Below are 14,001 nucleotides of genomic sequence, written 5' to 3' on the forward strand. Positions count from 1 at the left end.
TCTTATTTTCATTCATCCACTCACATGCAATAACAATAGTCATTCTTAAAGAAGCAAAGCTCTGTGTCAGAGACTGAATTAGCAGAGTCATGTGTTTGAAAATGCTGTCCTACAGTTTACTATCGTGAGAGGAAACGTGAGGTTTGACGTTTTCAGCTGATTTGTCTCTTTCTTGTTTGGTGTCAGGTTGCATTGCTGGGGATCGATATTGTCAGCGCATTCGTGGATCGGCTGACTGATCGCTTCAGAGGTTATATTGGCACAGGTAAGTGGTGCTTGTTGCTTGTTCCACTGATTCACAACATCAGTAAAGCAGCATTAGCTAAAGATCTTTTCCATTGCATAATCAGCAGAAAGGGGAATGCCGGGGGACTTGCCATGTATATATGACACAATCTCAGTGCTTGTCTCTCAGCTGTTTGAGCCCCGCCTTCTCCTGTTACCACGGAGATGGGTTGTTATGATTGTAACAGATGACCCCCCTCACTCATACCTCATTCATCTGAAAACATGGAACAAACAGAGTAGAGAGAAAGGAATGAGATGACTTCACACAAAGAGTCTGTTTGAGTCTGCCTGGCATACAAAAAATGTTGAAAGTTAAAGGGTCATTTCTGGGCTACTAGTATTGTTAAAAGGAATTGTCTGTCATTGGTCTTCCAAACAGATAGTCCCACCCAGGGCCTGAAACAATAAATAAGAAGGAAAAAAAAAGAACAAATGATCAAATTACAAGCAGTAGCACAAATACAGTAGAACAAAGATACAAATGAAATAAACAGTACTTTTCAGGTTTTTCATGTAGGTCTACCAGTTAGTTCACCCAAAAATGAAATTTCTGTCATTAATTACTCACCCTTGTGTCGTCCCAAACCTGTAAGACCTTCGTTCATCTTCGGAAAACAAATTAAGATATTTTTGATGAAATCCGAGTCACATAGGCAGCAACGTCATTGCACCTTTTGAGGTCCAGAAAGGTATTAAAGTCATTAAAATAGTCCATGTGACTACAGTGGTTCAACCTTAATGTTATGAAGTGACGAGAATACTTTTTGTGCACAAAAATAATGACTTTATTTAACATTTATTTAATTTGAACTGTCATCATACACAGTTGACATAGCAGTGCAGAGCTTCCGTGTTTATGTCCGAACGCCGGCTCAGTATTGGCCAAAGCTGATCACGTGAGCAGCATGTTATGTGTGTGATGCTTACGCAGGAGCCGGCCAATAATGATTCGCTTTTTGTTTTTGCGCACAAAAGTGTTCTCGTCGCTTCATAACATTAAGGTTGAGCCACTGCAGTCACGTCGACTATTTTAACAATGTCTTTTGTACCTTTTTGGGCCTTGAATGACAGTAATTACGTTGCTTTCTGTAGGTGATAATAAAACCTCTTGGATTTCATCAAAAATATCTTATTTTGTTTTCCAAATATGAACGAAGGTCCTACAGGTGTGGAACGACATGGGGTGAGTGATTAATCACAGAAATTTAATATTTGGGTGAACTAACCCTTTAAGGTCCCCCCTTAGGTTTTCCGCCAAAATTAAAGCTTGAAGGTTTAATGTTTGAAAATGAAGAATTAAGACATCCATAAATGTGTTGTAATTTTACATTTGTACTGTAAAGTAAAATTAAAATAATAATAATAATTATTATTATTATATTTTTCTTAAATACTCAATATTTTACTTTACAGTGAAATATTACAATATTATCATTTCTTATGCCTTTATTATAATAACAATAATAATGATGATGATAATATTGATATATAATTACAACATTTGTGCAGCTTTACAAACAAGCACAGCCAACCTGGAGCTTTTATTAAAAAAAAAAAAAAAAAAAAAAAAAAAGAATCACATTTTCACACACACAAACATTTTATTTTAAATGCCAATCACAGTTTTTATCAGAAAATCAGTCTTTTCCAGCTTGTGCAGCCCTGCATCATTACATCATCTTTTTAAACCCCTCTTTCGTTTTTTTTCCTCAGTGATGCCTGCGTTAGTTGACCGTCTGGGTGATGCAAAGGATCAGGTTCGAGAACAGGCACAAGGTCTCATTTTGAAGCTGATGGAGCAGACGACAACACCCATGGTGAGCTAACCATACGGCTGAAATGATCATCAGTTTTACACCCATTCATGCTGTCAAATAAAAAATAATCATAAAGCTGCTGTATAGTTTGAGCTGCTGGGTGAATAGAACCACATCGGATCATTTTTGATAGTTACCACTGCCAGTGATTCATCATTTCCTTCAGAGCACATCATCTCTCTCTCTCTCTCTCCTGCTTTTGCAGTAATGGATATGTGACAATCTTTTCCTGTGTCTTTGTGTAGAACGTTTGGGAGAGGCTGATTCCTGGCTTCAAACACAAAAACTTCCGCAGTCGAGAGGGAGTCTGCTTGTGCTTGGTTGCCACACTAAATGTGTAAGTCCTTCATACAATCCCATACATTCTCCCTTTGCAAACACTTCCACATTTGTATTGGGAATCTTGTCCAACAGGTGGCGCCGGTCTTCCATATCACAGTATTTTGATGTGATCATATCCCCTTGGTTTATCACCAACAGGACTGAATTCTATTAGTTCAGCATCCCAGAATTCCCCGCCAGTTTTGATGTCTAAATTCACGGATATTTAAATGTAATCTACAGACATTCACACCATACAAGCTCCTTGTCTGTCTCACACTGTAAACAAACTCGGCCCCCTGAGGTAATCCTCTTACCTGCCTGAATCGATTCCAAGAAGGTCAGATTAACAGACGTTCTCACTGAAGCGCTACATAAACGCTCATAAACAAACAAAACTAGTTTCTCAGTAATACTCCTCATTGTTGACAAAAGAGCTGTCACATAATTCACGCTGTATACACTCAGCCTTATGCTACACTGTTATTATAATAATAAGATGTTATGTACCATAAAGTTTGCTTTAATTACAAGCAAGTTTGACATTTTGCTGTTGTTTGGGTTTTGTATTACATTAAAGGGATAGTTCACCCTGAAATGAAAATTCTGTCATCATTTACCTACCCTTATGTCCTTTTGGACTTATTTTGAGAAATGTCTTGTCCATACAATGAAAGTCAATGGTGTCTCATTGACAGCATTCTTCAAAATATCTTCTTTTGTGTTCCACAGAAGGAAAATGCAAAATGAATACAACTGTGTATGTATACACTGTATAAAATGATTTTTCAAAGTTATAAATAAAACAAAGATTATTTGAGGACGTATTACAAGAAAATACTATTTCAGTTCTTCTTCAAAATTTCGCTTTTAATTCAATGTCTTACTTGCCATTTCTTTGTAAGTAATTGTAAAATTTACTAGCAATTTCTAAATGAAAATTATTTTAAAGGAAATCCTACACCCGTTTTTTTTTTTTTTTTTTTTAAGTGTACATGCATGTAGAGTTTGAACTTGTTGTGAACTGTTTAGTCTAAGCTGACTCGCACTCAGTATTTCTTTGTTTCTCTCTTTCTCTTAGTTACGGCGCTCAACCCTTGAGTTTGAGTAAATTCGTTCCACATCTCTGTTCGCTAACAGGAGACCAGAACCCCCAGGTATGAATCTGTGTCTGTGTATGTATGTAATGCTTGGAATGTGTGTGAAAAAGTAAAGTGAGTTGGACTCACTCTCTGTTTCTGTCCTTTGTGTGTGAGGGAGGGAGGGAGGCAGTCCGCGCTAATGTTAGGCTTCTAGACATGAACAGCTGAATTCAAGCTCCTGCTGGGCGAATGGACCACTCACAGAGATAAGCATTAGATTTGGAGGTTGAGATGGAAGAATAGGAAAAAAAATCTTTTAGATAATTGAAAAAGGAAGTCTAGAAAATGGTCTGATCAATCTCATGGTTCCACTAAACAAATTCTGTTCTTTTGAACTCTCTTCATCCAAAAATCCTGAAAAAAAAATGTATCACAGTTTCCAGAAACATATTAAGCAGTACATCTGTTTCCAACATTGATGATAATAATAATAATCATAAATCTTTCTTCAGCAGCAAATCAGCATATTAGAATGATTTCTGAAGGATCATGTGACACTGAAGACTTGAGTAATGATGCTGAAAATTCAGCTTTGCATCACAGGAATAAATTACTTTTTAAAATATATTCGCATAAAAAAGTTTAAATTGTAATAATATTGTATATTTGATCAAATAAATAGTCTTAGTGAGCATAAGAGACTTCTTTTAAAACCATTTTTTTTTTAAATCATACCGATCCCAAACTATAACGAAATATTTATGAATCAGCATTTACACAAAGCGATTTAAAGGGGACCTATATTCACTTGTCTCTGGTGTCCCCAGAATGTGTCTGTGAAGTTTCAGCTTAAAATACCCCACAGATCATTTATTATAGTTTGTCAAATTTGCCCCCTATTTGGGTTTGAGAACACGCCGTTTTTGTGTGTGTCCCTTTAAATGCAAATGAGCTGCTGCTCTCAGCCCGCTTTCCAAAAGAGGGCGGAGCTTTAACAGCTTCAGTTGCTCAACAACAACAAAGCTGGAGAATCTCACGCAGCCAAAATGACGATGGTCAGTAACGTGTTCAGCCTTACATTGTTCAAACCGGAGTCGACACTGATGGAGAGACTCAGGAAGAAGTTACAACTTTTAGAATGAAACTGGACGTTAGTGGATAAATTTATGTAATTGCTTTGGATTTGGATTTGGCCCACTATACCGTACCTTTTTGCCAAACAGAGCCATACACACAAGGCTAACGTTTATGATTACTATCAAATGCTGTGAATGGTCTAATATTTTTTCCAAAAATATCGCTCAGACAGAAACGCTCCTTTTTTAGCAGTCGCCAGGGTCAACTTGCAGGTTATCCAAGCTAATGAGACTCTAAATAGTTCTGTGTTCGTCTGTGCAGCCAACGACAGAACAGTTAGCATGCTTTGCTCGAACTTTTGCCATGGCGTTATAACTGGTATACCATTTTCACTTGTGAAAACAAAATGGTGGCGCCGTGGGTGGAAACGTGCAGATTAAGGAGCGCCTCGTTTTTTCACATGCTTGCAGAGAAAGGCTTGCCAAAACTAAGTTACTGGGATGTCCTTTTTCATGTTTTTTTGGGTTGGTAGATGCCGGGAACACGATTATAGCACTTAAATCTAAAGTCAGATTTTCATGCTATGTCCCTTTTAATCGCATCACCAACTCTCATTGAAAATTAAATAATTTCAGTCGCTGTCAGCATGAATGGGATTGTTAAAGGATCAATCTGTAGTTGTGTTTCTAGGTTAATTGTGTGTCGTGTGTTCCACAGGTACGGGAGGCTGCTATATCAACCCTAGTGGAGGTGTATCGGCATGTAGGAGAGAGAGTGAGAGTGGACCTCAACAAAAGAGATCTACCATCTGCACGGTTAGTATGATTTACTGTTGAACACACAAGCTTTCTAGAAATATTTATCTTATCAACTTAATGATACTGCGCTAAGCCAACGAGCATCATTCTGTCCCAAACCCAATCATGTGTTGTGCCTACACCACGGTTGTGTTGACAGTTTCTGGATTGGTATAATTACTCTGATATGAGTCAGTTTTAATGACTTCAATCTAGCAGATTGTTTGTGGGCGTATTGTGGGTGATTTATGATGAAGAATTGTACAAATAGTAGCACATGCACACCGGTTGGACACACCCGTATTTAAAGGAGCATTTTGCGACTCATTTGTGGCTCTTTTTGAATACCAGCCTTTTCAGGTATGACCAATTAAATATGGCTCTATATAGCATGTGCATGTAGAGTATAGCCTATTAATATATGTGTATTTTACCAGATTTGAAATATATTGGAATGAAAGTGATTTCCCTTGCATTCATGTTTACACTTTATTTTGATAGTCCACTTTAGACATTCTACTATTAGTAACTTTGCAACTACATGTCAACTAACTCTTATTAGAGTATTAGTAGACTGTCTGCTAACACTTTATTTTGATTCTCCCAATCAGACATTATACTATAAGTAACTTTGCAAGTTTGTTATTTTGTGCATTTCATTGCTTTTCGTTGCATGTCAACTTATTCTACTAACCCTAACAGTCTACTAATACTCTAAATTAGTTAGTTAACTTGTAGTTGCAAATTAATCACTTTGTTGACATGTAGTTGCAAACTACTTCACAACATTTTGTTCCTTTGTATGTCTCCATAAATAGGACTATTGAAATAAAGTGTAACAGAATTCACAAGTAAAAAAGAAGAAAACACGGTAACACTTTATTTTGGAGTCTTTTAACTAGTTGCTTATTAGCATGCATATTACTAGAATATTGGCTATTTATTAGTACTTATTAAGCACATATTAATGCCTTATTCTGCATGACGTTATTCTACATTCCTAATCTTACCCAATAACTGAACTTAACAACTAGCTTACTATTAATGAGCAGTAAATTAAGAATTTATTGAGGGGGGGAAAGTCATAGTATAGTTTGTGTTTAACACATCATTTACACTTAAGTCATTGCAACATGGATTTAGACTGTATAAAAAATAATTCTGAACATCAAATCTTTGAATCTTCAGTTTGTATGCACACTGTTTACATGATAAATCACTTTGCTGGTGCAATTTGCATCCATACTGACCTGTATTTTGCACATGTATATTTTTTGCTCAATCTTTGGTAGACTACATTAATAGATCATTGTGGACATTTTTGTGTCTTATGAGCATATTAATTTTCTATCTACACAGCAGCCCTTGGAGGGATTACTTGACCATTTTCTCTTGAGATCAGCCTATTGATTTAATAAAAACCAAAGAGCGCTGAAACAGCATTAGATTATCATATCAGCTCCATTTATTGGTCTATCATTGCAGTTCTATTGAGTATTTCAGTACTTGCACTGTATTAAAGTCTGTAGATTCAAAGAAGGGTGTTTGTGATTGTGTGTACTGTAAACTTACTAAGAAATTACTTCATAGGTTTCCTATTACTGAATGGTGAAAATCTATTTACATTGTGTTTAAAAAAGGATTCCTTGTAATCTGATAAAATCTTGCAGGCTGACATCAGTGTGCACTGTTGATCTGTGATAAATTGAGTTTTTGAAGACTGTCTAATACTCCTGCATTCCTCTCTGTCTGATGTAAGAGGCTTCGGGCGCTTGGACAGACTCCATTGGCCGCATCTTGAACATTTCATGATCACTTTACTAATGCCAGTGAATGATGCTGAATCAATTTTTTTTCTGTACATAATGGATTCATTTCTGGTGGAATCTGTGTTGTTGTCTTTTTTTTTTTCCTCTTATGGTTTCATGGTCCTAGATTTTGGCACTGGTACACTATAATAGCTCTTCCAGGAGTCAGATTTAAAGTTCAGAGTGATTCATGTTTAGTGTAGTCCAGATGTTTTAATATAAACTGAACTATATGGGGTCTGGAATGACCCACATGCTGTGTATGTTCAGCCCATAGCAACGGTGTGATGTGTCAGATTGTCTGGTGTGTGACATGGTTATGACTCTGACACATCGTTATCTCAGACAATACCACTGGTCAGGAACACAAAGGTGCTTGTGTCTGCATTGGTGAAGGATATGTTCAAGACAGTTGTTATTTTGTGCATTTCATTGCTTTTCTACGCCACGACACGCGATTAAAAGGTATCTTTTCCATGTTAATCAGCGTTTTTGTTCTGATGGTGATGCGCAACAATTCTGTTTTAGAAATAGTTTCTATTTCTGCACTGTTGTGGTTGGAAAAACAACATTCAAAGTATGACATTGATAATCTCAGGTACCGTTTATGTGCTTTAATTTTAAAAGGATTTAATGTGAGTTTGAATATCATTTTGTGTGACTTTTAAGGCATACTGAAGGCGACAATGGATAATTCACCTCATATCTTGAAAATTAATAAATAAAACAAGAACGAACTGTCTAATCAATGTGAACAAACAAGTGTATTCTATGACGGATTGTTTCAAACACTGTATTTTTAATCATGTTAAAATGGTGTAATATTTAAGAATTTCATTATGTACTTATGCAGTCAAAGACAAAGATGGTGCACTCATTACTATGAATGGGAGAAAGTGCAATGGAATAAGTCCCGCCTTCTAAATAAAAGAGCCAATAGCCACTTGGTAAAGTCATTGCATCACTGCAGCTGCCGTTAGAAGCTCCGGTTGCAATAGAAACAGTCAGTGTTTTGAGATGCATGTGATTTGACAAGATTTGAGAGTTTAGAAACAAACTTTGAGATGGTTGTCAGATTTCATTGGTGATTTCAAATATGAAATTTAATCGTGAGCTTGGTGATCGCTTGCAGAGGGACTCCGCCCACACGCTCTTCTGATTGGCTGTGATTTTTTTTTTTTTTTTTTTTTTTTTTTTTAAATAGATTTTGTCACGTCTCGTAGTCATGTCATGTCACGTCTGGTGTGGTTAGACTAATTGCTTATCTATGGAATTTTATCGCATCACGTCTAGTTAGGACACGGTGTAAGGATGCACCATACTAAAATTCTGGCTGATTAAAAAATGTAGTTTATTAGGGGTGTGACGAGATCTCGTGCTTCACGATATTAAAATGTGACGATATTTCTCGTCAAGGTGAAAAGTCTCGCAATATCAGCACTTTTAGACTGTCTTCTAAGGCTGCTCGATATATTAAAACCATTTAAAAATCATAATATAGCATAGTGCTATTGTGAAATCACAAAGGCTGCTATTCAATTAAATAAATAATATGCGTTGCAGGTTCATCATGATTTCAAAACAAGTTTAAACCCTCGCTCAGAGTTTGCATGTTTTGATGTCCACATGTTCTTGTTCAAGAAATTGCAGTGGCTGTAGCATTTCTATCATAAAGAAGTGGCCAAATATTAAAGATTAAGTGGACATTTGAATTAAATGTTGTTTGGCCAATATTAAACACAGATTTGATTATGCTGTAAAGTGTAACAACAAGTCACCAGGCCACTGGTGCCCTCTGCTGGCATTTGTTATAAATTGATTGTTTATATTATGTATATTGCATTTTAATTGTTTTTTTTTTATTATGTATATTGCATGTATTTTAACAGTGTTGTTCAGTAAAACCGTAAAATTTCTTTTGATACATTATTTGAACCAATTATTATTACCTCATTGTTATTATATATGTATTTTAAGTCATTTTAAAGGCTATTGTTCACTTAGGTCTATTTTTATTACCACAAAAACAATATTATCGTTCATTCGATTAACTGTTAAAATTATCACTTGATTAACAAAATAATCATTAGTGACAGCCCTAGAGCAGTTAAAACATTTCAAAATGCACCTGCATTGTTTTGCATTTTGTGACTTTCAGTTGAATAAGACTATTTTTCCAGTCATATATCTTAATTTCTTTAAAATGGTCATCGCCTTGTCTCATGAACCCAATATCAAGTATCGTCTCGTGAGCTAAGTGCATCATCACACCCCAAAAGTTATATATACACACAAACATTTTGAAAAATTATATTAGAACTCTTTTTAAATGTTAAAAATCAACAAAACTACAAGTCTAAATGCTAAAAAAATCTATTTATGCATATAATGCATCCTTGAATATTAGCTTTGCATGATATATTAGTATCTTTAATAGAAAAATCTTTTATCATTAAGTTAGTATAGAATTTTAATTGTTATTTAGCATTTATCACCAAAGACACACATTATTTCGACAGATTGTCTTAAATATCCAATTTTAAACAGTATATATCCAATATTGACCAATTAAATTAAAAAATAATCTCTAATATTGGCCAATAAAAAAATAGTTAGTAGAGAATATTTGAGTTCACACTCTTCTCTCTTTTTTTCTGCTTGTATAATTTTGAGGGCCGATGTTGTTTGTCTCTTACACTTTGCCTTTGGAATCCTGTTGCATCACATCATATTGATGTGATGTGATCTGATCTGATCCCTCACACCCAAGGGTTGGGCACACATGCCGAAAATCACTCTAAGCAACTGTACATACAAATACTGTAATTCAGTGACTGCACTGCCCTCATCTGACCAAGAGATAGCGGCTACAAGAAAGGACATGTGTGTTGTTGACATGAATACGGTTTGAAAGGACAGGGCCGTGAGCTGGGGGCCGTGTCAGTCAAAACAGGAAGGAAGGAGAGCGAGAGGGCAGTCGGAACTGACTGAGCCAAGGCAAGACGCGGGGGGCGACAGTGAGGAGAGGGGGAATGCGAGCGGTGCTTAAGTGTGTGTGTCCGTGCCTGGAGGGGGGAGGGGTGGGAGCCCTGTCTCTGAGCTCCACAGCTTTAGCCCCTCCCACTGGTGTGTGTTCCAGACAGGAGGTTATGTAAAGGGGAATAGAATCTTTGCGCTGTCTATCTCTCACACACAAACACACACACGCACAAACTGGTGAACAGTTTCTTAGTTTTCTGCGACAGACACACAGCAGTGGAGTCTTTTCAGCGATCCTCGGCTGTGTATGAAGGGCAGTATGTCTGAGCAGGTGGGTGGGACCTCGCATGCTGTCCTCTTTTACCCTTTTCTCTTTCTTCATCTCGTTGCATGTTCTTTTTTTCTTCTCGTTCTTGACTGTTTATTCACTTTCTCTCTGTCTTGTTGCATTTTAGCTCCTCGTGTCTTCTGCAGCGGCACCATTTTGGTTAGAAAGAGCAGAGATCCTAAATCGGTTGCGTTAATAGGGATTGATGATCTGTGTGTGTGTGTTTCTGCATGTGTAAGAACATGCCTGATTCGTCTGGACTGCAAGCACTGTGTTAAACACACACACATGCAACATCTCACATGTGGCCTTGAATGTGCATTTACATGCTTATTACATGTGAGAAAGTAAATGCGCACGTTATTGGTTTATGGCTGTAGGACTGCGGGGCCAGCAGATTTATCCAAATATCGTTTCGCCTCATGCAGGGTTTAAGCATCATTCTTGATACTTTGAAGCTGCACTTTAATGTTCGATCTGCTATACATTGGGCCGGTGAGAGACAGTAATTGGGCTGTGGTGTCTTCTTAATTGTTCCTTGTGCTGAAAATAGTCTTGTTGTGTTTGGCAGGCACTTCAAGACTAGTAATTAAGCAATGACTTGTAAGTGCACTCTGCAGATGTGCTTGTTTTAAATATTGTATTTTTATTATTTTTTTTGTAATGCTCCCATTTATTACAGTGGTTTGTCTGTGTCGTATTATGTTTGGCTTTGCATCTTATTTGCTTTTAATACATATTTTATGGCTGAAACATTTTTCAAGTTAAGGAAAAAAGTTAAGGATTAAAGGTAGGGATTCACCGATATGAACATTTTGGCCGATACCAATAACCGATAATTCTTTATATTTGAAAGCCGATAACCGATATATTGACCGATAAATCTAAATCAAAATTTTTCTATAATTTTTGAGAGCTTGATTACAAAAACAAAAGTTTCACCATTCAAAGCCATGTCCCAAGCACACAATTATAATGTTCTCATTATAATATTATTATGAGAACTAGACATTGCACGTTGTACTTAACTATATTTTTCTTTTTGAAGTGATTTCAATCATATTTCAAGCAATTCAAAACCATAATGGATGACAGTGCACAGCTGAAGGAAATAATCCATTATTTATCGGCTTTAATATATCGGCCAAATTGTCTTATCAGGCCGATAACGATAACATTAAAAATGAGCATATATCGGCTGATACCGATATGGTGGCCGATGTATTATGCATCCCTAATTAAAGGCCTTTAAAGCTACTGAACATTTTCTGTGAGTGATGTTGGTCAGGTTCTGACAGCAGTGCATGAATGTGTAAAATGGCAGACTTGTCTGTATCTGTTTGTCTTTATCAGAAGCAACATTATTGTGAATGACAGATTAAGGCCTTTGATGCTGTTGCAACAGAAGTATGCAAGATGTGTTTTACTTCAGAAAGCTTTTTTGTTATGCAGTGAAACAGAAAGAAACCTGTTTATTGCATTTTCATTGCACCGTACCATCACTTTATGGCTGGGCGATATTACTAAAACAAAAATGGAAATCTCTGTATTTTTCAGCCTTTTGTTGATATTTATTTTTTTTCTACTCGGTGAATCCAAAAATTTTTAGCCAAACAGCCATTGGGGCAAAGTAGAATAAAATAATTTAATGCAGAAGTAAAATACAGTAAAAATCAAATGAAAAATATTTAAAATAGGCATGCTTTCTAGACTGCTTTTTTGCTAAATCAACCCAAGGAAGAATATTTATCATTTTTATTCATATACTCCAATCTATTCATACTTGGTAGAAAAGAAGTAATATTTACCTATGTATGTCTTTTAGTAAAATATTTTAATACATGAGCAGATTCACGAAAATGAACTGATCTGTTTTTGTAACTTTTTATGCGTGCAGGACAAAGAGGGGTCATGAAACTAATGACACGGTTTTAGTAAACTTGATGGCAAAATAAGCGTGTTAAAATCATAAATTTGGGGTCAGTTTGTTTTGATTTCAGGATGCATTCATTTGCTGTTTTTTTTTTTTTTTTTTTTTTTTTTTTACTGTATTTTTGATCCAATAAATGCAGCCTTGCTGAGCATAAAATACTTCTTTCAAAAACATTAGAAAATCTTATCGGCCCCAAAATCTTCAACGGTAGTGTACGTTGCCAGCAAAATTATTGTGACTTTGATATCACCTTGATAATGCCTTACTTAGTGATTGTTTTCTTGGTTAAGATGGCAAAAATTTGACTATAATATTCATGCTATTGTTGTGTGCAGTTTTTTTTAAAAAAAAGTTTTGTGTGATCATTTTAATATCAATCTCAAATCCTCTCCGCTCTGTTTGTTTCAGGTTACAGACCATTCTGAACCGTTTTGATGAAGTGCTGAATTCGGGGAACATGGCTCTCAGCCCGAGTCATGGTAAGTTAGATTTTAACTAGCTAAATCTTGTTTGCAACACTTAGCTTCAGTTACAATGCTAATATTAGTCTTTGTCAGTGTCTTTGACCACAGTCCTGAACATAAGCCTTTGACATCTGAGCCCCAGCTTTAACCGCAATGCTACTTTAATCTAAATGCTAATCCTCATGTTTTTCATTAGCATTAGCATTACTAGAGGGTTAACATCAACATAAAGTGATTGGCTATGTCTTAATGCTGGATTTTTGCGTGCCCCGTCGGTCTCCAGTAAGTTAGTTTTAACTTGAGTGCTGGCATCTAAAAAGGGGAGACGGTGTCAGACTTCCACGGCCTTGGAAATCTCCATGATGTATTTGGCATATGTCATGTGATGGCAGAGCTGGATCTCCAGATGGATCACACTGTGCTGCTCTCATTTGGTTGTGGTGTAGAGTTGTTGTGGTGCAGTAATGTGTTTTACAGTGACTTTAACAAGGTATTCTATGATTGCTTTTTTTCATGGTTGCAGCTGTTGACTTTATGGGGGTAAACGTGTTTTTACATGTGTTTATGGGTTCATGTGTTCAGCAATGTCTTTGACATGGGTGAAGGGACAGTTCTTACCAGAGATACTAGCCGTTTATTTCAAAACATGATTAACCAAGGGTTCAAAAAAAACCAATTCTGTGGCTCATGGTAAATCAAGACCTGTCAATCTTGAGCGATCAAACCAATCCAAGCACGCTCCAGCTGTAAAACAGTGTTGGGTTGGTCTCTACACATCTTCCCTACCCACCTACCACACCTGAGATCCAGTTTCCATTGGTTGAACTTTCAAATGACGTTGGAAAACACTGCGTCATGATAGTGATGCAATTAAAACCCGGAAGTCCTATAGCTTTAGCAAAACAGCATGTCATGTCACTCTGTGATCTACGCATTGTCTTATGCTGTGTTTGGGCTCGTTCGAATCCACCTGCTCTGAATAAAGATATGTGATCTACTATGGTTTACAAATGTTTTGCGAAGTTACAAACAAAATTATGGCGCAAAAGCATCGTGTTTATACTGTTTACACGTACGTCGGTGGCGCTTTTTCATACAAATACTTGG

General features: G+C 36.5%; 1 protein-coding gene across 49 annotated transcripts in view; it reads left to right on the forward strand.

Moving 5' to 3' along the window:
• The window catches only part of clasp2 (cytoplasmic linker associated protein 2), a 55,788-nt gene that overhangs the window by 3,723 nt on the left and 38,064 nt on the right, over nucleotides 1-14,001 (forward strand). For 48 of the 49 annotated variants that reach the window (XM_051871581.1, XM_051871598.1, XM_051871591.1 and 45 more), the window contains exons 2-7: nucleotides 187-265; nucleotides 2,002-2,105; nucleotides 2,351-2,442; nucleotides 3,508-3,583; nucleotides 5,303-5,400; nucleotides 12,839-12,909. In XM_051871581.1, coding sequence (XP_051727541.1) covers nucleotides 187-265; nucleotides 2,002-2,105; nucleotides 2,351-2,442; nucleotides 3,508-3,583; nucleotides 5,303-5,400; nucleotides 12,839-12,909 — 520 coding nt within the window. Of the gene's footprint in view, nucleotides 1-186; nucleotides 266-2,001; nucleotides 2,106-2,350; nucleotides 2,443-3,507; nucleotides 3,584-5,302; nucleotides 5,401-10,334; nucleotides 10,501-12,838; nucleotides 12,910-14,001 lie in introns of those variants that run through there. The other variant, XM_051871637.1, reaches the window with a different exon arrangement.

The sequence above is a fragment of the Ctenopharyngodon idella genome, chromosome 19 (assembly GCF_019924925.1).
Source record: "Ctenopharyngodon idella isolate HZGC_01 chromosome 19, HZGC01, whole genome shotgun sequence".
NCBI lineage: Eukaryota > Metazoa > Chordata > Actinopteri > Cypriniformes > Xenocyprididae > Ctenopharyngodon > Ctenopharyngodon idella.